Source organism: Rousettus aegyptiacus, unplaced genomic scaffold, assembly GCF_014176215.1.
Source record: "Rousettus aegyptiacus isolate mRouAeg1 unplaced genomic scaffold, mRouAeg1.p scaffold_m13_p_4, whole genome shotgun sequence".
Taxonomy (NCBI): domain Eukaryota; kingdom Metazoa; phylum Chordata; class Mammalia; order Chiroptera; family Pteropodidae; genus Rousettus; species Rousettus aegyptiacus.
Window position 1 is genome coordinate 40814396 of NW_023416307.1, and position 26230 is coordinate 40840625.

Consider the following 26230-nt stretch of genomic DNA (forward strand, 5'->3'; position numbering starts at 1 on the left):
GTTGTTGTGAGGATTTAAATTAGATATTGTACGAAAGTGCCTAGCACAGTGCCTGGCACACAGTAGAATAGGTGCTCAATAAATGGTAGCTATTATTATTATTATTATTATTTTATTATTTTATCTCTAAATTGGTTAGGGCTTAGGGCAGCAGTCCCCAACCTTTTTGGCACCAGAGACTGGTGCTCCTATGAGAATGTAATGCCTGATGATTTGAGGTGGAGCTGAGGCAGTGATGCTAGACCTGGGTAGTAGCTACAAATACAGATGAAGCACTTGCTGGCCAGCCACTCACCTCCTGCTGTGTGGCCTGGTTCCTAACGGGACTGGTACTAGTCCATGGACTGGGGATTGGGAAACTCTGGTTTAGGGTATTTGTTGAAGATAAAGCTTTCGGAAAGGTAGGAATGAAGCGTTGAGTGCTGATTCAGGGATCAGAAGTGCCTGTATTCAGTCACTTAATGGCTTCAAGCTATGACCATGGTTTGAATGAAGGAGATCAAATCATCCTGCCACATCCTGGCTTCTGGCAAGAGGATCCTAGGGACAGTAAGGCTTGCAAGGTTTGCCCTTTCTTGCTCTTCCTTCTTTCCCATGATGGGTCAGCCCTAACTAGGGAAGGCATTAGGGTATCTCTCCCTACATAAAAAGAAGAGCCAACAGATTTTCCTCAGGTCCTGCAAGAGCCAGGCAGGGCTTTCATGTTCAAGGGTTAGCTCTGTTTTCTCAGCTTGGATGTGAAGAGTAACACTGTTCATCAGAGAGGGGATTTCAAATCCCATGTCCAATTAAATTAACCTTGCCAACAGTTTTCTAAGCAACTTATCTGCCTGTCACTAGAAAGCACACAGGTTCTGGCCTTGAGGAGCTGACAGCCACATAGGAATAACTGAGGTAGAGCATGGACATATTCTTTTTTTAAAATAATTTTTTATGGTGACATTGGTAAATGAAATCCCATAAGTTTCAGCTGTAGACATATTCTTAAATAGCTTTATTTTTTCCAAGTATTTGCCTCCTCACTGTCTCTTTCCAAGTCTTTTTCTATTTTTATTTTTTTAACATCTACAGCACCTGGTATTCCTATGATCCCCCATCCAAGTACTAACCAGGCCTAACCCTTCTTAGCTTCCGAGATCAGACAGATCTGGCACGTTCAGAGCGGCACGGCTGTAGCCCTCTTCCTTGAGTCTTGATTCCTGGGAAAAGGCTCGTGTTTTGCACAAATATATGATGGGGAAAAAAAACTTGTGAAAATGAGAGGTGGCATTAGCAGTACGTTCAGTATAAAACTTCTATTGCCAAGTCGTGTGTTGTGTGGACAGTGAGGTCAGCCAGTCCTACGACTTGGAAACAGAAAAGGCCTACAGCAATCCAAGGCTAACAGATGAGCTTTAACAAATTGCACTAATCTATTGAGGCTCTCGGAAACACTGAAATAGGAATGGGAGTGACTTCAGAGACTACAATTCCCAGAATGCTGTGGGAAAAAAAAAAATTAAGTGAGCGGAGTGGCTTATGCTGGGCTGTGTAGGGCTCGATAAGGCCACTCCCATTCCCCCTCCCCCCCAAGGAACGCCCTCTCCTCCTTCGAAGATTCTCGAAGGCAGTCGGTAGTTGTAGTTTTACTAAATCTAGAGTGCTTAAAATTGTAAGCGAGAAGACCGACGGCCTGACGGGATTTGTAGTCCGCGCGGGAGGCAGACGCGCACGCGCAACTGAGGCCAGGGCGGGGCCGCGGCACTGCGGTGAAAGCCAAGGCAGCGGGCAGGCGAGCAGGGGGCGGGCGGACATCTTGGGATCCAGAGAGTGGCCGGGCAGCGGAGCAGGGGGCAGCGGACATCAGGTGAGCTTGGTATCTGGCATTACGGGGTGAGGGAGCGCCAGCTTTGCCTTTCTCTGCACTACGCTACTTGGAAGGCTGCCCACACCCAGGAGCTGCCTTAGCGTTCAGATCCCAGAGGGAGCTGACGGCGGGGTGGGGGCACCCGGAGCGCGGTTGCAGGACGCGCGGGGAGCAGCGCCCCCCCCTCACCTGACCCTCCTGGCGCCTCCCGTGAGAGGAAAACCTACTAGAATTCTCTTAGAGCAGGGACGCCGCGCGGCTCCCCCTTCCCTGGGATCGTGACAACACCCCTACTCCTCCGCGCTTCCTCTCAGCGCAAAGACAATCGCCCCATCTCCTAGGACAGTGACACCCCCTTGTGCCTTCTCCTTGGCCTGTGACAAGCCTCCCATCATGCGGCACCCCCTCCTCGCAGTTGAGTAACACCCCGGGGCTATTCTTCAGATCTGTGACAGCCCCCACAGCCCGTGGAATAATTTTTTTCCGCGATGTCTTTTTCCCTAGGGCGAAAAGCCCACCATCTCTTCATGCCTCTACACCTGAACCCCAGAGCAGGCTCCGTCTCCCCAGCGTTCCCTTATACACCGCTGTCAGTCCCGCTCCCCCACCCCGCGTTGTTTTTCCTCTTCAAAGCCCTGACCTTTGCCATACTGAAACTTTCCTCCAGGTGCCCCACCAGCCTCGTTGCTGCTGTGGCATATATATATATAGAGAGAGAGACAGATAGACAGACACAGACACAGACATACATAGATATATAGATATAGATATATGTCATCTGAGTATACCCCCTGGCTGTTGCTGCCAGTCTTTGCCCATACCTATTTCATTCCTGACCTGGTCCCCAACTTTGCTTCTCTGGTGCCAGAACTCCCTACCACTTGATACCTGTTAAAACTTGGTTCTTTGCGTAAGCCTCTACCTCCATTTTGCCTTTCCACTCCCATCCTCTTTGGGACTGAGGAATGGGATGAGTCCACCACCTTGAGAGACCTCTGAGTCTGGGAGACCTTGCTGGCCACAGTACTAGGCTTTATTTTACAGTTTAGAAAAGTCTGCTAAACTCCTCCCTGTGAAATTGATACCAGGACTAATCTAGGAAATCTAGAACTAAATTAACCCTTTTGTTCTTGCAAGCATTCTAAATTAGTTTGACCCAAATAATTTGGATAATGCAGGCATCCTGCCCCTTGCTTGTAGGTACTCAGGCCAGAAGTGACTTATATTGTGGGTCTGGGATCATAGACTTCCAGCTGGAAGGATCTCTTAATTTTATATTCCTGCACCCCACTTCCCCGTCCCTTTTATTTTTATTGCACTTGAGAGCTGAGAGGGAGCCTCCCTTTTTGAAAGGGGGTGGTCAAAAATAACTAGTAAGCAACTTGGGGAATTTAAATGTAGTCTGCCAGGGCTGGGGCCTTTCTACTCTGCTCTTTTTCCTGTTTATCTGACTGACTGGGAGAGGCTGGAGCCATACTCCTGGGTTCATGTCAGGGCCTAAGGCCTCCCATCTTTTCACCTCCCCCTACCCTGCACACCCTTTCCTGGAATGTTTAGACTTCTGTGAATTAGAGAGCCAGAGGGTCAGGTGCTGCCTCCTCAGGAGGGTAGTGGAGCCTGAGACTGGGTGCTCCTAAGGCTGTGCCTGAGGGCCCCAGGGCTGAACAAACTGGAGTTATTCCTACTGCCATTCTTGCAGCCGTAGGCAGGCCTTCGCAGTGACTCACTGTTCAGAGCATGAGTGAGAGTCTGCACAGGAAGGGGACGAAAAGGATCCTTGCTTAGCTCAGCTCTCTGAAGAGGGGGAGGGGGCTACACTCTGGGCTCAGCCCCAGAAAAGGGAGGGTCAAAATGGCCTTAGAATCCTGGGGCCAGCGTGGGATAAACAGGAACTGGAGCCTGGCTAAGGGGTGGGGCATGCCTGTGAGGGCTACAGGGTCACTTGCTGGAGGGTCTAATCTGGAAAAAAAAAAAAAACAACCCAGATTGTGACCTGCACAGCCACACAGGGGATGTTGGCAGGGGTTCTGAGGCCTTCCCTTACTCTGTATCTGCCTGTCCTAGGTCTATTCTCAGAGCGATGGGCTGTGGAGACTGAGCTGCCGCCATGATTGGAGGCCTATTCATCTATAATCACAAGGGGGAGGTGCTCATCTCCCGGGTTTACCGAGATGACATCGGGTGAGTCCCCTGACTGGGCCAGCTTCCTATTCCTCCTCCCCAGCATGCAACACTAGGTCCATTCCTATCAGAGGCTTGACTTGGACCACCCACACCCCCACTCCCACCCCCTGCTACATTATGGAGGCTCAGCTAGTACAGACTGGTTACCATGAGATCTGGTAATATTGGCCTGGCAGCCAGTTGCTGGCCACTAGGTGGGACTTTAAGAATGGCATGGCCCCCACAGTCTTAGGCGCTTCTGCCTTTCCTGCCTCCTGTTTTCCTTCCTGATAGACCTGGTTGCCGGAGATGAGTGCTTTTGCCTGGGCAGCTTGATTCCTCCTCTGAGATGGAGGGAGATCTGGCTCCTGTGGGTGGAGTTAGTGGCCAGGTTGGAGATACTAATCCATCTAAGTCTTGCTTTCAGAAACCTTTCACATAGTGAGAGCCTTCACTGGATTCTCTTGAAAGCCTCTCCAGGTTGCCTAATCCTCTCCCACTCTCTTTCTCAGAAGGAGGCAGGCTGCTGACTCAGCCGTTTCAGTTCCTCTGGGCCATTCCTGGAGGAGAGATTGTGAGCTAGCTTGAGGCATTCTCTGGGTCACTAAGGGAAAGGTGGAAGGGCAGAGAGGCCATGCTGTCCTTTCTGGCCTATCAGAGTAGACCTGGAATCGCTCCTTGTTCTGGGTCCCTCAGACCTTGACAAAGAGGCACAGCTTTACTTTTCATTCTGCCCCCACTGCATGCCACTGGTTTTTCCTGACTAAGGGGATGTGCCCTAGCCTCCGCAGCTCTAATGAGATTAGGTTCCTCTGGTTTGTCCTGCCCTGTTTTTCTTCCTCTAATTGCTTGGGATGGATGGTCATAGAATGGGCCTGCTACAGTGCCCCTGCTCCTTGGCTCCTGGCTCTCTGGCTAAGGGGCTGCTGTGGCCTTTGTGGCTATTTGTTGATTGGCTGGTGGTGGGGCATGAGCTAGAGTTGTGACAATTCCTGGCTTGCCAGAGCCTGGCAGACTTTACCTATCTGCACTCCCCTCCGGCTCTGGATGGACCTGGGCATACACCAGCTTGCATGCCTTACTATACTCTCCACCCCTTGCCTGTCGCTTGTCTGTTTCTACCTCATGGTATGTTCTTCCCACCCCAGTGTTTTGTGTGTCTAATCCTCTCTCTTGTTGGTGTCGCTCTCCTCTTCTTGCTGGCGTCATTTCTCTCATCCCATCTCATTGGCTGCTGTAGCAATAGGTAAGCGGCCTGTCAAGCTGCCGCCCAGGCACAGGTGGGTGGGGGGCCCTGCCCCCCATCGTTGTTTTCTTCATCTTTTTTCATTCCCTGAGCTTGCCCTGGAATTGGGCGCTGAACAAGAATGGGTGACCCAGCTCCATGGCCCCTTGGTGCTTCTTTCTCAGTAGATTAGAGCCTTCTCTGAAGTCAAGCTGGCTTTGTCTAACTTCTGGGAGAGCTGGACTTTGCTGCTGGTGGGATCACTAGTGGGAAGACTAGAGAAGAAGCAGGGTCTTTTTCTCTTGTGGGGCTGGAGCTCACCGAGAAGCTAGAGAGGGGGCAGCTGAGAAACTGGGGCCAGGCCTGGGAGTCAGGAACATACCTCCCTAAAGCTGATGGACCTCACTTTAATCAAGTTACATCTGTCTTCCTGTCATTGGGCTTTAGAGTATGTGTCATACTTTAGCAGTGAAGTGGGGGTGCTGTGGTGTTAGCAGCTGTGTTTGATCCCCATAGAGTAAGGTGTGCCTGGGTGCTGAGCAGCCTCTGTACACTCTTTTTCTCAGGAGGAACGCAGTGGATGCCTTTCGGGTCAATGTTATCCATGCCCGGCAGCAGGTGCGCAGCCCTGTCACCAACATCGCTCGCACCAGTTTCTTCCATGTTAAGCGGTCCAACATCTGGCTGGCAGCTGTCACCAAGCAGAATGTCAATGCTGCCATGGTCTTCGAATTTCTCTATAAGATGTGTGACGTAATGGCTGCCTACTTTGGCAAGATCAGCGAGGAGAACATCAAGAACAATTTCGTGCTCATATATGAGCTCCTGGATGGTGAGGCTGGTGGGGTGGTGGGCCTAGGGTGGGGATGAACCTGATGGGGCCTGGCCTGGAGGTAGGAGTATGTTTGAGGCTCCAGTGCCCTCTAAACTGTCTTTCCTGACCATCTGATCTTTTGAGCCCTGAGAAGGCCAGTCCAAATCTAGATCTAAAGGCTGCTCTGACATGGAACACAGAAATAGGCTAGTGAGTGGAGATAGGGAAGACCAAAAGGCATTTCAAGGGGCTAGGAACCTGACTAGGATTTGGTGATTGGTATACCTGCAGGAAGCACATTTCATCCTCTTACCTCTGTGGTTTGGGCCTTAGTTCATTGACTGTCCTTCCATCTTTCCATTGCAACAGCTGCTTCTGAGCCTGGAGGAGTGTGAGCTAGTATATGCCCCTCAGGTGTACTGCATTGTTCATCATCTCTGTTCCCCTGTAGGGTATGATTTAAGTGAGCAGAGTTTTTTTACCTTCCCAACTCTGTTTTCCAAGGCTCAGAGCTCGACCTCTCACCCACTGGCCATATAACTCTTCTGCTGATTTTCTCTATATGAAAAAAGTCTGACATTTTAACTTTTCTTATGAAGTACAAATCTCAAAATAAATACTATAAAACTAGAAGATTTTGCTGCCAGTAGTCCCACACTCTTCTGGAGCTGTGCTGACTAGTCATGGCCAGGGGAAGGATGGGAATGAAGGAATGTTTAGCTTTTTCCAAGGGCCGATGGTTCCTTTTCTTTTTCAGAGATCTTGGACTTTGGTTATCCACAGAACTCAGAGACAGGCGCACTGAAAACTTTCATCACCCAGCAGGGCATCAAGAGCCAGGTATTCGAATTATACATCCACATTCAGGGTTGAACCCAACCTCCTTTCATCTAAGCTGGCCCCTGAGCCTTGTTGTAGCCAACTTATGAGCCTGCCTCTGATGGGAAGTGCTGGGCTGAGCCTTCTGCCATTACCGCAGGCCTATTTTGCTCTGCGTGACCCTCTCCCAACTCAGGAGCAGCCGACTCAGCACCTGTTACTGGAAATATAGCTCAAGGAGTTTCCTTCTACACTGGGAGAAGGGGAAATTTGGCTTTCTGTGGAGGCCTCATGTTCCTTAGGAGGAGAGAGCTTGGGCCCTATGGGATCCAGGCCTCATAGCCTTCTTCTTCTCCTTTTCTGCCTGCTTCTTCCCGTCTGTGTTCCCCTACTGCTTCCTGTGGGCTCCACATTGGCCTTGTGGCCTCCAGCATCAGGTAAGCTATTCCCTCAGTTTCTACCCTTGCAGCTTTGCTCCATTTTCTCCAGGCCCTGTCCCTTGGGGCTTGTGGGGAAGGATGGGTTCTAGGAGGGGACTAGAATAGAGGGGAGATGAGGGCGGAGTGGGGATAGAGACAGGGTGATTGAAGGTGGAGAGGAGTGAGGCCATTGCTGTTTGTTTTTATCTCCACGCAGACAAAAGAAGAGCAGTCCCAGATCACCAGCCAGGTGACCGGGCAGATTGGCTGGCGGCGGGAGGGCATTAAGTATCGCCGGAACGAGCTTTTCCTGGATGTGCTGGAAAGTGTGAACCTCCTCATGTCCCCACAGGGTGAGGGCCCTCTTGTGATAAGCTGGAAGGGGACTGACTGGGACAAGGTCCTGGTCCTCATTCAACTGTTCCATTTATGTGTCTATCACCAGGGCAGGTGTTGAGCGCCCATGTATCGGGCCGGGTGGTGATGAAGAGCTACCTGAGTGGCATGCCTGAGTGCAAGTTTGGAATGAATGACAAGATTGTTATTGAGAAGCAGGGCAAAGGCACAGCTGATGAAACAAGCAAGAGGTACTGGTAGGAGAGGGTGGACCGTGGAGAGCTGAGTGGGACCTGATGAATCACAGGTTCCTTCTGGACACCATTTCTGCAGCATTGCAAACTCCCTCTTCCCAAGGGTGAGCTTGCCTGGTTGCTCTTGACTTCTGTGCTTAAGAGAGATGAGGGGATTGCCTTCATCCTGCTCAAAGTATAAGCCCCTTTGTTTGGTCTCCAATACCAAGGTTCTTCTGTATATACTGATGGCCTCTGCCCAGTGTACCTGAAACCTCTGGGTCCCAAGCAACAGAGCTTTCAGAGATGATGGCCTTGCAAAGCTCCCACTCATCCCTAACTCTGGGGCAGGGACTACTGAGTCAGAAAGCTGCTTCCTGGCAACTTTCCTTAGTCTATAGTGGAAGCCTTCCCCAGGTTCTGTCAGCATTTAGGGGAGGAGGGGTAGCCTCTCTACTCAACTCCTTCCTGCTACTCTCCCGTACCAGTGAGGAGACTTTCTGCTCCTTCTTGCAGCGGGAAGCAATCAATTGCCATTGATGACTGTACCTTCCACCAGTGTGTGCGACTCAGCAAGTTTGACTCTGAACGCAGTATCAGCTTCATCCCACCAGATGGAGAGTTTGAGCTCATGAGGTGCCATTGGGGTGTGAACAGATGGGGGGCTGCTGCTGGCAGAAAGGGAGGGAGGAGGACAGGGTCTGCTATACTAACCTTGCTCCCCACCTCTAAAGGTATCGCACCACCAAGGACATTATCCTTCCTTTCCGGGTGATTCCTCTAGTGCGGGAAGTGGGACGCACCAAACTTGAGGTCAAGGTAGTCATCAAGTCCAACTTCAAGCCGTCACTGCTGGCTCAGAAGATTGAGGTGAGGACAGGGACTTGGGGAGGAAGAAGCACTTGTCTCTGAGAATAAAGGCAGCTGATGTCAGGACTTGACAGAACTCCCTGACAGGTGTGTCACTTGTAGGTGAGGATCCCAACCCCACTGAACACAAGTGGGGTGCAGGTGATCTGCATGAAGGGGAAAGCCAAGTACAAGGCGAGTGAGAACGCCATCGTGTGGAAGTGAGTCTTTCCTTCATGAGGCCACAGCAGGGCTCAAGATGCCTTGGTGTACCCTTTTGTTCAGTTTAACTTTCGTCCTCTGAAGTGTGTATGTTGGCAGTGGGGGTGGGTAGGGAGTGCCTGTCTGCTTCTCTTGGAGCCTCTGCTTATGCTCTCACCCCTTAAATCTTTGAGTGTGCACTTGTTTACACTTGTTTGTATGTATTTATTAAGATGTTTTAACATTTCCCCATTTGTCCTTGTAATGTGTCTGTGAAATAGATGGAGAGTAAGGGATGGCATACCCATGTTATCTAAGCAGAAACTGCAGCCCACAGTGCTAAAGGAAAGCAGACCCAAGGTTTCATAGCAAGTGGTTATCAAGGTCCTCACCACATTTCCTTGTCCTAGCACCTCCTACAAGCTCCTGAATTTTCTCCCCCACCCCTTTGAAATTCCTCCAATCTACCAGGGGCACTTGCTGCCCATTGCCTGTGTGTTCCCAGGATCAAGCGCATGGCAGGCATGAAGGAATCACAGATCAGCGCAGAGATTGAGCTTCTGCCCACCAACGACAAGAAGAAGTGGGCTCGACCTCCCATTTCCATGAACTTTGAGGTATGGCAGAGGAGGGGCCTAGAGCCATAGCAGGGTATGCTAGGAAAACTCTTAGAGATCATTCAGATTGACCTCTGTACCTTACCACCTGCAGATAAGGGAACAGGCCTAGAGAGGGGAAATGACTAATTTATAGACCCATTCTTCTCCCTTCAGGACTCCAACTAGAAATTGTTGTTCACTCTAACAAAAATCTTTAACTTCTTTTGGCTTGTAGTAAGGTAATTCTTTGGAAAATTTTAGATTGTTTGAATGCTATTGAATGCTAGATAAAACAGTGTTTATCTATAGACAGGAAAATGGGCTGACGTTGCTTTGTGCATGTTAGGCGCACAATTTTCTCCACCTAATTTTTTTAAGTCTGAAACATTGAGTAGGAAAAGGATGTTCCAAAGCAGCTCTTTGGTTGCTGCTTCTTGTGGATTAAAGGAATTTATTCAGGTTATCAGAGGCAGAACCTGACTTCAAACCTAAATGATTGCTACTCTTGGACATGCTTTCTTCTTTAGTAATCTCTTAGAGGGACCCCTCACTACCCGCCTTCCCCCAGCTTCTTTCAGGATCCCAATCATTCAAATACCTGTAGTAGAGAAAGATGAAGTAGGGTAGGGTTATGGAACTTCCCAGAGGAGAGTGGCTGTGAGAGGAAGACTACATTCCTAACTGGAGCTGTCCCTTGCCCAGGTGCCATTTGCGCCCTCTGGCCTCAAGGTGCGCTACTTGAAGGTGTTTGAACCGAAGCTGAACTACAGCGACCATGATGTCATCAAATGGGTGCGCTACATTGGCCGCAGTGGCATTTATGAGACCCGCTGTTAGCTGCCTAGTGGCAGTTAGCCCGCCTCCCCACCTACCCTCTTCTACAGGTCCAAGTGCCCCTGGCCACCACACATCAGTGTCTCCTCCCTCCTGCTTTGCTGGCTTCCCTTTGCACCAGCCCAAGTCTAGATCTGAACCAACCATATCGTAAGTGGGGCTGGTGGAGCCATCCCTGGGCTTCCTAGGCAGTGTGACTTCTGGGGTTTCTGCTTTTCCATCCACGTCTGCCCTGGCCTAGTGCCAGGCTCTGAGTTCTGTGACCAAAACCAGGTGGGCTCCCTCTCCTTCCCTCCCCTGTGGCCACATCTTTTGAGGGGGAGGGTTTGCTGCCCCTCACCTCAGAGCTCCCTGATGGCCAGTAACGGATCCCCAGCCCCAGTCCCTACTCTGCTTTGGAATAGTGTGAACTTCATTTTGTACGCGTGTGACTTTGTCCAGTTATAAACCCAATAAACTCTATAGAGTGGCATTGCTGGCTAAATGTTGATGTGGGAGCTACTTGGGGAGGGGAACTAACTGGTGGGACTGCTCTTCTTTTGTCCTGTACTGCCTCCTTTAAGTAGAATTGTCTATTAACTCTCTCAAGGCTCTTCCCTTGTCTTGGTCTCAATTGTTAGGACCCTCCAAGGCCATCCAATCCCTAATTCAGAATTGAGTTAGCCCCAGGTCTTCTGTTTCTGAGAAGGAAACTGCTTCAAGGGCCAGCAGCCCCACATGGCTCCAGTTCTGCAGGAAGAGATTCTTCTGATTCAACCCTAGCCTTTGGCAGGTATTTTCTAATTAGCAGAGATTAAGCAAAGTTTATATTTGTTCTTTTTCAGCCTTCCTGAGAAACCAACAGACCTCTTAATTCCATTTTCTTCCTAACTGCCCAGTTTTAGGAAACATAGGTAGGTGGGTGGTAAAAGAGAAGATTTGACTCCCTTGGCCTCTATAAATATGCCTCCCTTCTATACTACCCTCTCATCAAAGAATCTACTCACCGGTTTTCCCTTGCTTGGTTTCAGCCTTTTTAAACCTAAAAAATAAATTATAGAATATTTCAAAAATAAACAGAAGTATGGTGGTAAACAGACAATATGCAAATGTCAAATTATAATGTACACCTGAAAATTATGTAATTGTATTAACCAATGTTACTCCAATAAACTTAATTTTTAAAAAGTTTAAATAAACAGGAGTAGCAAAATATAACGAACCTTCATGTTCCATCATCCAACTTCAACAATCAACGCAGCCAGTTCCTTAATGTCACATCCAGTCTGTTAACACAATCCAAGTGTCCTATAAAATTTTTTACAACTTAGCATCCAGATCCAAACAAGGTCCACCATAGTTGGTGAATGCTTCTACATTTTATAATTTATAATCAGGTTCTCCCTCAGCTCTTGCAATGTATTGAAACCAGATAGTTCCCCTGTGTAGAACTATCTGGTTTCTTCAGAATTCCATTTCCTATGAAGTGGTTATTATTAGCTCCAGGGGCTTTTAATGGCTTCTATAACCTTTAAGTATCAGGATTGATTCCTCACAACGAATGTATAATGGTGTAATTTTAGGTGTCAACTTTAGAGCAGAGATTATTCACGTTAAATGTAAAGTAGCATCATTTTGGGGAAATTACTAACTTCTACCTAAGGATTATCAGTGAAAGTAAATAACCTTCTACAGTCATTTATTGAGATTCATGGTGAAGTCTGCTTTAGGTGTAGGTAGGGACTAAATACCAATGAACTTACACAGGCCGTGTTGAGGATCAGGTTGTCTTGCCCCTTGGCAGTGACCAAAGCTGTGCCTTAGTGTGGTGGAAGGACTGAACGGGTGTGGGTATAATTCGAGTTGAGTGCGGGTCGCTGGCGGGCAGGCCACCAGGCTGAGACCAAATACCCGTTAAGCCTGGGAACTGTAATAAAACTTGGGGCTGCACAGACATGCGCAAGGGGCTTCTGAGAGCTCAGAGACAAGCGTGAGTCAGCAAAGCTCTAGGCTTGCTCCAAGATGGACTCGGCCGGTCACGCAGCAGCATACGCGCCTTAAGGGAGCGCGTACACTCTAGCAAGGCCAGTGTGTTGTATCAACCACCTGTCTCGCGAGGTTCCCACCCGCTGGACCTTTGCTATCTAGCTCCCTAACTACGAGTTCCCTTGCACCCCGCCACTGTCCCCTCTGGGATCCCCACCTCCCAGAAGGCAACAAAAACCGCACATGTGGCTTTTCAGCGGAAAGGGCATTGCGCAAGCGCGGAGGGCCCCTCAAGCGTAGACTGAGGAGCGCTTGCGCACGGCTCCTCTAGCTCCATTCACCCCGCCCACTGGGTTCGGCGCACTCCACGCCTTTCTTACGTCAGCATTACGCATGCGCTTTGGGAGGAGGGCTAGATTTTTTGGGGGCAGGGTAAGGGGCGTGCCTTTGCCGAGGTCTCACGGCGATTGCGTGGACGGGAGCCCGACTGGAACATGGCGACTTGCGCTGAAATCCTGCGGAGCGAGTTCCCCGAAATTGACGGACAGGTCTTCGACTACGTGACGGGTAAGCAGAACCGAGTCAAACTGCTGGGGAGGGCGAAGTGGAAGTCTGGGGTTAAGACTAAGGAAAGGCAGCGTTGGGGGCCGCTGCTAGGCCTCTCCTCTGCGTGACCTCTTGTCCCGAGGGCTGGTTGGGTCTGGAGCCGGGACTGGGGATGCGGTTCGAGGACTAAAATTGCCGTGTGTCCACCCTACCCGGTGTCTTTCTCGTCCTACCACGCCTGGCCCAGGCGTGTTGCACAGCGGCAGCGCGGATTTTGAGTCTGTGGATGACCTGGTGGAAGCTGTTGGGGAACTCTTGCAAGAGGTGTCCGGAGACAGCAAGGATGACGCGGGCATCAGAGCCGTGTGCCAGCGCATGTACAACACTCTGCGCCTGTACGTGCCAGGGCAGGGGGATTTGTGGAGGTGTTGGGAGGACGGTCAGGAGACAAGAGGTGAGGGAAGAAAGTCCGATGGCCGTAGAGCTTTTTCCTCAACTCCTAACTCTGCGCTTTGTCTCTACCATCAAGGGCTGAGCCACAGAGCCAGGGAAACAGCCAGGTGCTCCTAGACGCCCCCATCCAGTTGTCAAAGATAACGGAGAACTACGGTGAGAGTCAGGGAAGATTGAACTAGCTACCCTCTTCTTTTTTCTGCTTTCAGTCCCCAGTCACCTGCTCCTTGGAGCTCAGGAATCTTGGTACCTCTTTTCCATAGGATAAGATTGTAGAAGTTAGTCGATGTCTTTACTGAAGGCAAAAGAGCCCATTGATGAAGGGAGTAGGGTTGGAGGGCTCTTGTCAATGGTAGGAAGCATATGGGCTTTGGAGCTGGACAGTCTTGGGTTCCTCCGTCCCAATTTTGTGAATTGCTAACCAACTGCATGCTCTTGTAAGAGTTACTTATCTGTCCCAGTTTTTGTATGCTTAATCTATGAGATTTTCTTTTTTTCTTTTAATTTTTATTTAAGTGTAGGGTGGAGGATAGCTAGTTGTCTTCAGTATTGTAAGGCTTTTCTGAAAATGTTTGTATCTGGCTCCTATTAGTTACTCAAAATGTTAAGTTTCCCTTCCCTCAGGGAGAAGGTGACTGCTTTTTTTATCGCTTACAGACTGTGGCACCAACCTTCCAGGACTGCTAAAGAGGGAACAGTCCTCGGTGAGGAGAAGGAAAAGGGGAAGGGGCTGTGTTAATGGTTGGGGTAGGAGTTGGCTGTCTGTAATATTGGAATATCTATGTGGGGATTTCTGATTATGTCATTCCCTGAGTCTGTCATCGGTAAATTGAGATGGTTAACTCAAGTTGTTCTCTCTGGGGGTTCCTTTCTGAACCTACATGCTAGGGTGAAATGGTTGTGTTTGGACCCTTAGACAGTGAATGCAAAGAAGCTAGAGAAGGCTGAGGCTCGACTGAAGGCAAAGCAGGAGAAACGATCAGAGAAGGACACACTCAAGACCAGCAGCCCTCTGTGAGTGTAACAAGAAGGGTTTAAAAGAGAGCAGAGCAGTGTCTATGGGGATAACAGGGTGGTTGGAAGTGTTAAAAGACATCCCTTTTTTTCTTTAAAAGAGTCTTGGAAGAGGCTTCAGCCAGCCAGGCAGGCAGCAGAAAGGAGAGTCGGTTGGAGTCATCTGGCAAGAACAAATCCTACGATGTGCGAATTGAGAATTTTGATGTGTCTTTTGGCGATAGGTGAGGGAGTGAATGGTACTTAGATGTGTGTGATGTTTTTCTCTTTTGACTTAAAGGAGAATTTGGAGAAGTAAAAATAATTTGGGTTTCTGTTAAACTTGCTATATACTTATGTCTAGATCACCCTTTGTCTTCTTCCCGCTACCTGCAGGGTACTGCTGGCTGGTGCAGATGTGAACCTGGCATGGGGCCGCCGCTATGGGCTGGTGGGTCGGAATGGGCTGGGGAAGACAACGCTGCTAAAGATGCTGGCCACCCGGAGCCTGCGGGTTCCAGCCCATATTTCCCTGCTGCACGTAGAGCAGGAGGTTGCTGGAGATGACACCCCTGCCCTGCAGAGTGTGCTGGAGAGTGACACCGTGCGAGAAGACCTCCTGAGACAGGAGCGGGAGCTCAGCGCCCAGATTGCTGCTGGCAGGTGAGGGCTCCAGGTTAGGGAATAACAAGAGCAGCATGAATATGAGACACAGCCCTCCTTCACAGAGCACCTGCCATATTGTCACAATCTATAATTCGCATGCTCATCCTAATAAGTAGCAGAGCTTAGAATTCAGCACTGTGAGGCTCTCAAACCCTTGTTCCTTTCACAGTGTCCACGGCCCTCACCACTTTGAGTAAGTCCTTCCTGTACTCTATTCCTGTCCCAACAACAAGGCAGCCAGTGGCCTGCTTTCCAGTTGCTTAGGATGCAGGACATCCTTTTGGACTGCCCCCACTCAAGCTGATTGCTCTTCCTCCCATTCCCACCACAGGGCCAAGGGCTCAGAAGCTGCACAGCTGGCAGAAATCTATGCCAAACTGGAGGAGATTGAGGCTGACAAGGCACCTGCCAGGTATTTTAAATTCCCTCATCCTTCACATTTTACCTTTCTCTTCTGTTACCTGTTCCAACTGGGTTCTTCAACTTCTTCACCCATAGGGCGTCAGTCATTCTTGCTGGACTTGGCTTTACTCCTAAAATGCAGCAACAGCCTACCCGGTAAGTGGCCCTTGCCATTCTTGTATTTGAACACTGTTGGCCCTGCCCCTGCCTGCCCTGGTGAATACCCACGTCTGATGCAGCTCTGTCTGTCTTTAGGGAGTTCTCAGGTGGCTGGAGGATGAGACTGGCCCTAGCCCGGGCCTTGTTTGCTAGGTGAGTTTTCTGGGCCTTGGCTCTTGGGAAGTAGCAGTGAGTCGCTGACCTAAAACCTCAAGCCGTGCATTTTTCTTTTTCTTAGGCCAGATCTTCTCCTTTTAGATGGTGAGTTTGAAATGAGGCACCATGACTTCAGGGTGGGGGAGGGTGGCAGTACCCCAGTTCCTAGTTCTCTATCCCTTTAATCCTATATGTGTTCCCCCCACACACACATTTTAAGAACCCACAAACATGCTGGACGTAAGGGCCATCCTGTGGCTGGAGAATTATCTGCAGGTAAGTGCCTGTAGGTGCTGGAGTACATCTGGGGAAAGTCTGGGGGACTGGAAGCTGACTGCCCTCTCAAACTGGGCCTGCTGTCCTGTGACCCCTCTCAGACGTGGCCTTCCACAATCTTGGTCATCTCCCACGACCGAAACTTCCTGAATGCCATAGCCACAGACATCATCCACCTGCACAGCCAGCGGCTAGATGGTTACCGGGGAGACTTTGAGACCTTCATCAAGAGCAAGCAAGAACGGCTACTCAATCAACAGCGTGAATATGAGGCACAACAGCAGTATCGTCAGCATATCCAGGTATGAGAGCAGGCAGGGCTGGGGGGGCGCATCCCATGGGTATTAGAGTTGTAGAGTCTGAGGGAGCCTGACCAATGCCTACGCCATCCATTCGCAGGTTTTTATTGACCGGTTTCGCTACAATGCCAATAGAGCCTCACAAGTACAGAGTAAACTCAAGATGCTCGAGAAGCTGTGAGTACAATGTCCTTGACCGGATCCTGACTCCTGTTCTCTTAGTTTCTTGGCTCATTTTGCAGGCCACTCCTAGCCCTCCCATTCTAGGCCTCCTCCTCTCTGGAAACCAACTTTAACTCCCTCCTCTGTAGGAAGGAAAAGTATTCTGTACTGCCTTCATTTAATCTTGCCCCCAGACCTCAGCAACCACTGTACTATTTTCTGTCTGTGTATATCTACATGTTCTGAATGTTTAATATAAAGAGAATCATAACAACATAACCATTATGTCTGGTTTTTCTTTAGCTTAGCATGTTTTTTAGGTTTATCCATGTTGTAGCATGTATGAGTGCTTCATTCCTTTTCAGGCCAGATAATGTTCTGTTGTATGGATATGTTGTATGGATATATATATCACATTTGTTTGTTGAATCATCAGTTGATGGACATTTAGATTGTTTTCATTTTTTGACTCATGAATAATGCTGTTATGCACATTTGTGTACAGATTTTTGTGTGGACATATATTTTCAGTTCTCTTGAGTACATACCTTAGAGTGGAATTGCTGGGTTACATGGTAATTCTATGTTTAACTTTTTGAGGAACTGCCAAACTGTTTTCTGAAGCAGCTGTATCATTTTATATTTCTACCTGCACTGTATGACGGTTCCAATTCTCTACACCCTTATCCACATTTATTATCTGTCTGATTTTAACCATCCTACTGGGTATGCCATGATATACCATTGTTGTTTTGGTTTCCATTCCTTAGTGACTAAGGATGGTGAGCATTAAAGGTTAATCTTGAAGCAACCTTTCTAGAAGTACTGGTGGTAGGAAGCCTAAAATAAAATTATAAGTCTTAGGATTTTGTGGTATTGAAACGTACATTACAATATGTTAACTGGGAGGACAAAAAGGATCATCTTATTTTTTCAGCATATCATGAGTTAGGAGAATGTACAGTCATGCACTACTTAACGAGGGGGATGTGTTTTGAGAAATATGTCATTAGGCGATTTTGTTGTGTGCAAACATCATAGAGTGCACTTATACAAACCTAGATCGTATAGCCCACTACACACCTAGGCTGTATGGTATAGATTATTGCTTCTAGACTGCAACCCTGTACAGCATGTTACTGAGCTGAATACTGTAGGCAATTATAACAATTGTAAATATTTGTGTATCTAAAACTGAAGGGTTCAGTAAAAGTATAGTATAAAAGGTAAAAAAATAGTATACCTACTATGAAGAGAGCATGCAGGACTGGAAGTTCCTCTGAGTTAGGGAGTGGATATGAAAGCTTAAGACATTACTGTACATGATTGCAGACTCTTTAAACACTGTATGCTTAGGTTACACTAAATTTATAAAACCATGAGGTTAAATCAAACACAAGAGAAAATGATGCAATCAGGATATATGAGGCTGCTGCCAGCGTGAAATGGCATACTATTTTACAGCAAACTTTGTATAAACAGAGCGTACTTTAAAATAAAAAAATGTATAGTGTAATAAATACATAAGCAGGTAACATGGCCATTTATCATCATTATCAAGTATTATGTACTATAAATAATTATTTGTGCTATACCTTTACATGACTGGAATACGGCAGGTTTGCTTATACTAGCATCACCACAAACACGTCAGTAATGTATTACACTGTGGTGTTATGATGTCACTAGGCAATGGGAATTTTTCAGCTTTTATAATCTATGGAAGCACCTTTGTATGTGGTCTGTTGTTGATGGAAACGTCGTTATGTGGTACGTGACTGTATTCTAAAATAATGTTATCTGGGTGTTGGAAATACAAGCTATTTCTAAGTTTTCTCTGAAAGTATATTACTTGTGTGATAAGAACAAATAGTTATTTTTTTAAAGTCATAATTATAGAGGGCCCCTTTTCTCCTCAGACCGGAGCTGAAACCCGTGGACAAGGAGTTGGAGGTAGTGATGAAGTGAGTGCTGGGTCGGAGGGACTGGTGGGGAAGCTCTTGTTTCTGGCCCACCTGGCTCTTCACTTCCACCTCTTGCAGGTTCCCTGATGGGTTTGAGAAGTTCTCACCACCAATTCTGCAACTAGATGAAGTGGATTTCTACTATGATCCTAAGCACGTCATCTTCAGTCGTCTCTCTGTCTCTGCTGATCTTGAGTCTCGCATCTGTGTGGTATGATTACTATTTCCCTGTTCTATGAGTTGAGATTCTCCCACCTCCAAATGTACTGTGGATCAGCCCAGATGCTCGTGCTACAGAGGGAAGAGATTCACAGGAGCGAGAGTCAGGGCCTGAACCAAGGACTTTTCTGTACTTAATTGTCCCAATCCTCCAACTTCACAGGGCTGCCCAACCGAGATGAAAAGCCTGGCATGTGGTACTTTATGAATACTTAGGGCAGTATTTTGTCTTCTTGGTCTCAGCTCTGAGTTTTCTTAAACCGTGGAACATAAAGGAAAGCATAGGCTTCAGTTTCAGACTTCAGATCCTGAGTGCCATTTCCAAGCTTAGTTACTAAGCAGTTTTTTTGTCCCTAAAAGGGAGATAACATTTACTGTACTTGGTTATTGGGAGAATTAAATCCCCAGCACTTAGTAGGTGCTCGGATATATAGGTTCTCTTTGCATCTTTAATACTTCCTTCATTTTTCTCTTTAGTTCCTTAAAAATATTTTTTTAGTTGAATCACTGAGACTACCCAAGATTAATTCTCATCTCCTTCCCTCTGTGTCTCACACACATACACTCTTTAAATTTATAGGTGGGAGAGAATGGGGCCGGGAAGTCTACCATGCTGAAGCTGCTTATGGGGGACCTGACACCTGTTCAGGGCATCAGACATGCTCACAGGTAAGGCCCACACTTCCACTCCCCAACTAGTCGTACACTGTAGCTACACTCCTTTGTGGTCATTATCCTCCATCCCCTTTTCCACCATCATTTCTGTGTGCAGGAATCTGAAAATTGGCTATTTCAGCCAGCACCATGTGGAGCAGCTGGACTTGAATGTCAGTGCTGTGGAACTACTGGCACGCAAGTTTCCTGGTGTGTTAGGAATTTGAATTGAGGAAAGAGGGCCAGGGATGATGTCTACAGCTAGACCTACCTTGGGGAGGTGCAGAGAAGCCCTCCCGAGTCTAGGTGTAAGGACATGGACCTTTGGAAGTGGGCTGGGGAAGGATGAAGGGAGGGAGTTGGGCCATGATGGTGTGGACCCTGTTCCAGGACGGCCTGAGGAGGAGTATCGTCACCAGCTGGGCCGGTATGGCATCTCTGGAGAACTGGCCATGCGCCCTGTTGCCAGCTTGTCTGGTGGCCAGAAAAGCCGAGTAGCCTTTGCTCAGATGACCATGCCCTGGTGAGGCCTCATTTTTTAGAGCTCTTACCTTCCCCTTTCCTTCTCTTGCCTTAGTATCAGAGAAGTTCTTTTTCTCCCACCCTTATATAACTGACCACACCTTCCTGGGTTCTGCCTTTCAGCCCCAACTTCTACATTCTGGATGAACCCACAAACCACCTGGATATGGAGACAATTGAGGCTCTGGGTCGTGCTCTCAACAATTTCAGGGTGAGAGAGCCTTCACACTGCCCACTCCTCCCCAGACCTCAGCACTCCTTAAGGCCCCCCTGAGTGCCTTCTGTCTCCTGTCTTTCAGGGTGGCGTGATTCTGGTTTCCCATGATGAGCGCTTCATCCAGCTGGTGTGCCAAGAATTGTGGGTGTGCGAAGGAGGCGGCGTCACCCGGGTTGAAGGGGGATTTGACCAGTACCGTGCCCTTCTCCAGGAACAGTTTCGCCGTGAGGGCTTCCTCTAGGGCCATTAGGCTGAGGACTGTGCCCAGGACATGGACTGGTCTTTCAGACCCCTGGGCCACCACAAAGGCAACCATCTCCAGGCTACAGACTTCCCTTGGCCTTGGGGACAGCCTTGTCCCCAAATCTCTCCTTTTGACTAGAGCATCCTCTGTACAATCCAGGGAGCCCCATCTAAGGGTCTGTGAGGACTGGTCTTCCAAGTGGAAGAGGTGGGAGGTGCCCTCTGGGTTATAGATTCCCCCCACTGCCCCAGCTCTGACTGGGCGCCAAGTGGCTGCTGTATAAATTAAATCTCCCTTGCCTCATCTCTGCTGTTCTCTGGCAGGGCTGTAGTGTGTTAAGTGGTGTGGGCTCTCTGATTTGGCGTTTTCCTATGACGCTTGTATCAATCACACATAGGAGGCCATGGCATCACCCACCAGTCTTGTCCCTGGAAGGAGACATCATTAAAGCCATTGGGGCTTAGAGGTCATCTGTGTGAGCTTGTGGTGGGCTGAGCTGGTGAGATGAAGGACACTGTGTTAAATCACTTTGGTGTTATAGCCTGGGCTCAGCCTCAGCTGAAGGGGTCTTGGGTTCTGCTGTCTCAGCCTCACTGCTTGCGAGAGTGAACTGATTTGTAATCTGATTTGGCCTTAGACATGGTTTGCCAGCTGCTTTCTCCAGTGGTCTCTGGCCCAGGTTCACTTTGCTTTTCTGATCTGACCCTCAGATGAGGCTGAAGAGAATCTGAGAAACTGTCTTTGCCCCTATTTTGCTTGAGTGGTTTCATTTCTTTATTTTTCCTCTGTGTAGGAGGGGCCTAGGAAGTAGGGGATTGATGGGGGTCTAATAGGAAGAAATAGAACACTCTTCAAATTAAGCAGTCTTTAAAAGGGAGTGTTAACAAGAGGTAGTATGGTTTATAAATATTGTTTCTTGAGGACTCAGCTGCTTTATGTAATTGCTCCACAAAAGACCCTAAAATAGAGAAATTGCTTTGCTCTCTGACAGCAGAGAAACCAGAGTCAATAAAAGGAACTTACTGGCTTCATGGAGAATTGTAGCCACAAAGCTCAACCAAGGAATCTTAACTCAGCTACTGGAGTTATTATAGTATAGGTAGGAGAATAAAGACAGAGAGGCTCTGTTGATTACCACAGAGCTGTTCGTGATGGATGGATGAAGCCAGCAAAAAAGCACCTCTAATGAGCCTGCCTCCTCAGTCTCCCTCTTTAAGAAGTCCAGAGGAGTTCTTCCAGCTGTGTTTATGGCTGTGCGTACCTTCACACTCCTGAGAGCCTTCTCACAGCCCCCATCACTTTCTACCAACCTCAGACCTGCAGATGAGCCAATTGGAGGCCATCTGATAAAGGATCTGCACCTGCTTGTTTGCCAGGTTCTCAGCTTCTTCACCCATCAGGCTTGTGAATCCAAATATGAATTCTCCCAACTCAGAGTAGGTGGAAGTGTAGCAGAAAGGTTCTGTGGCACAGAATCTGCTGCTTTTGGAGGTAGGTGGTTTTGTGTATGAAGAGCACTGGAGCTGAAGTTGGGTCTAAGATCAAGTCCCAGCTCTGTTGCTGGTGAGAGAAGGGATCACCAATATTAGCTGAGTAACAAATCAGTTAACTTTTTTGAGCATCTCCTACTTGTGGTTTCTTTATAGGATTGTTATGAGGATTAGCTGACAAACACATAATACTTACGTACTCAGAAAGTGATTCTTGTGTGACCAGTCTGTGATTTGAAAGACTGTTGTACGGGAAAAGTGACTCCAAAGGTAGACCAATTTGGGCTCAAAGGAAGGAAAACTTTTTTTAATAACTCACGCAGCCTTCTGAGAATGAGGTCCTGTCTCTGGGACTGTTTGGCCCTGCCAGGCTCTAGAGAAGGGCTCTCTTTCAGGTAAGAGACAGCATTAGATGGCTTCTGGGTTGGCTTCCAATTTCATGGTTCCATAAACAAAATGAGAAGAGCCTGTGTAAATGACAATATGGGCCTAAGCTGTAGGCCTTCAGAAAATTGAGACAAATGAATTGCAGCAGCTAAGAAAAACCTTATAGTAAGCAATTAGAGATGGGGAGTTGGCATAGATGGTTGTCTTGAGGGCAAATGTAGACAATGTTAGCTCCATTCCAGAAAGTGCAGAATAGAGTGTAATTTGACATTAAAGGGTGAGAGCCCTCAATCACAACAGACTGCCTGTCATGGCGGCAACCCCTTTCATGCTTTGGAGAGCTTGTCTAACCCCAACAATTGTGAAGCTCATCCTTTCACAGCTGCTGACACTGGAGCTGCCCTTCCAACATTAGGCCTTAAAGCTAACAAGCTAGCCAAGTTTAAAGGCCTTGGTCTATAGAGTTTTTTGAAATCCTGGCTTCTGCTGGCCTCTGTAAACCTGGCTCATCCCCAGTAGGAGGCAGAGTGCAGAGGCACAGAGGGGTTCTGAGTCTCTCTGTATCACTCTTCAAGAAGGCACTCAAAGATGCCAGTCAGAATTGTTTATTTCACTGGTATTTGTCGGACATAGACAACGTTTTGCCAAGTTCTCACTTGCCTTGGTGTCCAGGCAAATTTTAGCAGAATAGGAGAGATGGTGCCATTTAACCCTTGCTGGCCATGCCCCCAGCCTAGTTTGTCATTTTAGAAGGTAACATCCTAGTGAGAGCCATTCCCAGGCCTGGGTCTATCCCACCCCCAGATGCAAACTAAACAACACCTCACTCCCTCCAGTATCATCCCAGAAATCTGCACCAGCCTCACCATGCAGACTAGATATCCGAGCCTGTGGGAAATCTTAGGCTAGCTGACTAGATCCACAACCTGGCTGATGGGCCTCTAGGATCCTAGAGTGATGGACTCCACTTAATCTTGCCCACTTCTAAGTGGGCTTCATTGCACTTTACCTCCTCCATTATAAGCTGCTTTCTATTATTAAAGTTGTAGATCCCATTTTACCTTGTATCCAGGAAGGCCAGGCCATGACTTGCCCACCTGTGCATCTTCTGGGCCCATCACAGGTTGGGTTTCCTGAGAAGCAGTTTGAAGAGTAAGTCAGCACACAGGGTGTTGATTAGGGGGTTCTCCCAGGACCAACACCAGGATTAAGCAGAGGGAGTTGAGCAGCAATGAAGGTTTCAGCTCCACATTTCTGGAGCTGGGTAACCCTGCAGAGCTGTCTTGAGGCAATGTCTCAGGACTTTATTCCACTAAGTTGATAGGTCTTTGGATGCTGGCTGTTACCAGAAGTATGTGAAGGTATAAAAGTTGGGAGAGGAAGTTTTGTTCCTCTGAGGCAATTCCTCCTGAAAGGACTGACAGCTGAGGACTTTCTGCTGACTGCACTCTCAGCAGTAAGTCCTTCATTCCTGAAGGGGAGTCTGGGTAGCTCATTACAGCATCCACTACAGTGCCTCGCACATAAAAGGTGCTCAATAAAAATGCTTGCAAAATAAGTTATTTGGGGGAAAAGTGGAGAATGATATTGGAGGAGAAAACAAAAACTGAGAAACCAGCAAGAAGACCATGACCAAAATCCAGCCCTCAGGGCACGGAGTTAGCATGGTGGAGGTGAAGGCGGAGGCGAGACTAAGGAGGCTGGTGAGCAGACAGCAAGGGCTTTCCGGCACTGCCCAAGCAGGGAAGGACTTCTTTATCTGGGCCAGAGTCTTGAAATGAAAAATAAATCTTCAGGACATGAGACGGATTAAAGAGACCCTTTTTGTTTTTAAACTCCTCCTTGTTTTCTTTCAAGACAATGCTAAGGAAATGATAGTTAATATTCGTCGAGCTCTTATTGTGTAACAGGCACTGCAGTAGGTGCTTTACCCGCTGTAACTCACAACCCTATGAACTGGCACAGTCGTTATCCCCATTTTATAGCTGAGGAAGCAAGGAGTTGGCATAGCGGGTGGCAGGACTGGGATTCAGGCTAGTTTGGCCTAGAGTGCAGCTCTGAACTGTCACACTGCAGTCTCTCAGCTCTCAGTATGACCTGAATAGCCAGTTTGTGCATTCCATCACTTAAAACTCATTAAGGCATGGGGCGGGATGTGGGAGGTGAGGGATTTGAACAAGCTGCTCTCAGGAGAGCAAACCGATGAGTAGGAGCACCTGGCACTAGCTAATATGCTGGGGGTTCAGTGAGTAGTTGTTAAAGTAATGATTAAAAACGTGGTGTGGAAAAGTCATGCACTGGGATTAGTCCAGCTTTACCACCAAGAGCATCTTGGGCAAGTCAACCTCTCCAGAGTAAATTATTTTTATCCATAAAATGGGCATTACACAGTTTGTCTTGCCTGTTTCTCAGGTATTTGGAAGGATTAAATGAGATAAAGTCCTGTGTAAACTGAATACATTTTATTTTTGTAAACTGTGAGGAGCTATGGATCCGAAGGGTGTCATTTCATAGATGAAGTGATAGGGTGGCAGTCTGGAGCCTCCTCTGGAGACACACAGACTGGCACATGAGCATACAAACACTCTAGGCCATCATCAAGATGATTGCCCCAGGAAGGCCACCCCACAGCCCTCCTCTGTGGAGCCAGGCATCAGAACACGCATGCAGAAGCGCAGCATGAGGCCGCCTGGCACCAGCTGAGTTGCCTGGGGTAAGACAATCCACTATGCAATTGAAGCTCGTTCTAATAATATGTATAGGTCATGCCCTGTTGGTAAGTCTAGGTTTCTATTTTCTTTATGTTAAACAAATGGGTGGTTTGGAAGTGATTTGGGCTTTATTGTATAAAGAGACCTTTGAAACCCTAAATTAGAATAAATATTTGTCAACCCTTGTTATGGCATTTTTAACACTGAGAAATGCTTTTGCAAGCCATTAAGTGGCTCCTGCTGAGTTATTCCCATTTTACAGAATTGGAGTCTATGCATGTAGAATGGGGCAAGAACTGAAGTATCTGGGTCCCCAGCCTTCTCACATCTCTTCAGATCACTATTCTCAACTTTGTTCCACAGTTAATCACACAATGGGTGATATTCTCCCCTCACACATGCCCATGTGCATACCCAGGGTCATGCAACCTTCTGTCCTTTTAGGGAAGTGTCTTAAACCTGGAATGAGGGAGAGTGACTATGAATCTGACCTGATCAGAATTCCTAGTATTTCCATAAATGTTAGCCATTACAATGATTATTAGTGTTTGTTGTGACCTTCGGTGTTTCATTAATTTTTAGTGAGATATTATTTACAATGCCTTATGACTGAAACCACTATATTTAGTCATGGTACCTCAGCCAAAATGACATACCCACACCTCCTACTTTTTAAAGTCTGGCTGATCCAAATTGCCTAAAAAGAAGGACATGTCAATCCACAGTGTCCATCCCAGCTTTGCACAGTAGAAGAATGGCTGGGAGGCTGCTTCAAATCCCAGAGCTCCTAATACTTTCCTGTGGAAATGAATGGACTGGACATTCAGAGCCTGGTGCTATCAAAGTCCTAATCACAAAGTGTCACCCCATCCCCTTGTTTTGATTCCATGTTCACATCCTTGAGGGTCTCATTCCCCTGGAGATGGCCTACTAGAGAAAATATGGCCAAAGCCTAAGCCCTGGACCCAATCATGGCTACTTACTTTGCTGGGCCCTATCACTTACCAGCTCAATGCCCTCGGCCAAGTTCTGTAACCTCTCAGAGTACAGTTTTTCTTTGGATAAAGTGGGATGCTAATTTGCATAAGATTACTGAAGAGAGTAAGAGAATCCACAAGGGAGAGGAGAAATACCTCATAAGGCAGATGAGTTCTGTAAAATGAAAAGCTTTAATGTCTTGCACGTTAAAGTTAGGGGGCTTCGGCACTGGAGTAAAGGACTGTATGACTTGGCCAGATGTGGTGGAAATTCTAGAGTTGAGGTGTTGCTAGGGTGGGAAGGCATGATAAAAGATACATGTGGTCTGAGGGGCACCTCAGAGAAGGAGGACAGAAGACCAGTGCCAGTTTCCCAAAGGTGAGATGGCCAAAGGACATTTAAGAACAATAAGGGTTTATTCTCTGAAGT

General features: G+C 47.8%; 2 protein-coding genes across 4 annotated transcripts; both read left to right on the forward strand.

Annotated features, from left to right (window-relative positions):
* The first annotated feature begins 1716 nt into the window (after positions 1 to 1716).
* Positions 1717 to 10810, forward strand: AP2M1 (adaptor related protein complex 2 subunit mu 1). 2 transcript variants are annotated; one of them, XM_016137980.2, is made up of 12 exons: positions 1717 to 1846; positions 3911 to 4027; positions 5801 to 6066; positions 6806 to 6888; positions 7299 to 7304; positions 7504 to 7639; positions 7732 to 7873; positions 8372 to 8491; positions 8590 to 8725; positions 8828 to 8925; positions 9411 to 9522; positions 10207 to 10810. In XM_016137980.2, the coding sequence occupies exons 2-12, from the start codon at positions 3954 to 3956 to the stop codon at positions 10339 to 10341; spliced, it is 1308 nt and encodes a 435-aa protein (XP_015993466.1). In that variant the 5' UTR covers positions 1717 to 1846; positions 3911 to 3953; the 3' UTR covers positions 10342 to 10810. The 2 variants fall into 2 exon arrangements, with proteins under 2 accessions (XP_015993466.1, XP_015993467.1); XM_016137981.2 differs by lacking the exon at positions 7299 to 7304.
* Positions 10811 to 12668: 1858 nt separating this feature from the next.
* Positions 12669 to 20705, forward strand: ABCF3 (ATP binding cassette subfamily F member 3). Of its 2 annotated transcripts, none has more exons than XM_016137978.2 (21): positions 12669 to 12870; positions 13097 to 13244; positions 13379 to 13458; positions 13960 to 14006; positions 14219 to 14316; positions 14418 to 14540; positions 14692 to 14958; positions 15293 to 15373; positions 15460 to 15519; positions 15619 to 15675; positions 15761 to 15783; positions 15899 to 15954; positions 16056 to 16256; positions 16354 to 16430; positions 18335 to 18379; positions 18458 to 18590; positions 19179 to 19267; positions 19371 to 19462; positions 19643 to 19775; positions 19898 to 19985; positions 20074 to 20705. In XM_016137978.2, exons 1-21 carry the CDS (start codon positions 12798 to 12800, stop codon positions 20230 to 20232), a joined length of 2130 nt encoding a protein of 709 aa, XP_015993464.2. In that variant the 5' UTR covers positions 12669 to 12797; the 3' UTR covers positions 20233 to 20705. The 2 variants fall into 2 exon arrangements, with proteins under 2 accessions (XP_015993464.2, XP_036074928.1); XM_036219035.1 differs by having other exon boundaries at positions 12789 to 12870; positions 13927 to 14006.
* The last annotated feature ends 5525 nt before the right edge of the window (positions 20706 to 26230 follow it).

What these genes read in the sequence shown, in the direction of transcription:
- AP2M1 (XM_016137980.2), top strand. Translation starts at nt 3,954, where the DNA reads ATGATTGGAGGCCTATTCATCTATAATCACAAGGGGGAGGTGCTCATC. An exon ending in GCTGATGAAACAAGCAAGAG is followed by an intron (nt 7,874 to 8,371) that starts GTACTGGTAGGA and finishes TCCTTCTTGCAG; the next exon opens with CGGGAAGCAATCAATTGCCA. An exon ending in GGAGAGTTTGAGCTCATGAG is followed by an intron (nt 8,492 to 8,589) that starts GTGCCATTGGGG and finishes CCACCTCTAAAG; the next exon opens with GTATCGCACCACCAAGGACA.
- ABCF3 (XM_016137978.2), top strand. Translation starts at nt 12,798, where the DNA reads ATGGCGACTTGCGCTGAAATCCTGCGGAGCGAGTTCCCCGAAATTGAC. An exon ending in AGTATCGTCAGCATATCCAG is followed by an intron (nt 16,257 to 16,353) that starts GTATGAGAGCAG and finishes ATCCATTCGCAG; the next exon opens with GTTTTTATTGACCGGTTTCG. An exon ending in GCTCAGATGACCATGCCCTG is followed by an intron (nt 19,776 to 19,897) that starts GTGAGGCCTCAT and finishes TCTGCCTTTCAG; the next exon opens with CCCCAACTTCTACATTCTGG.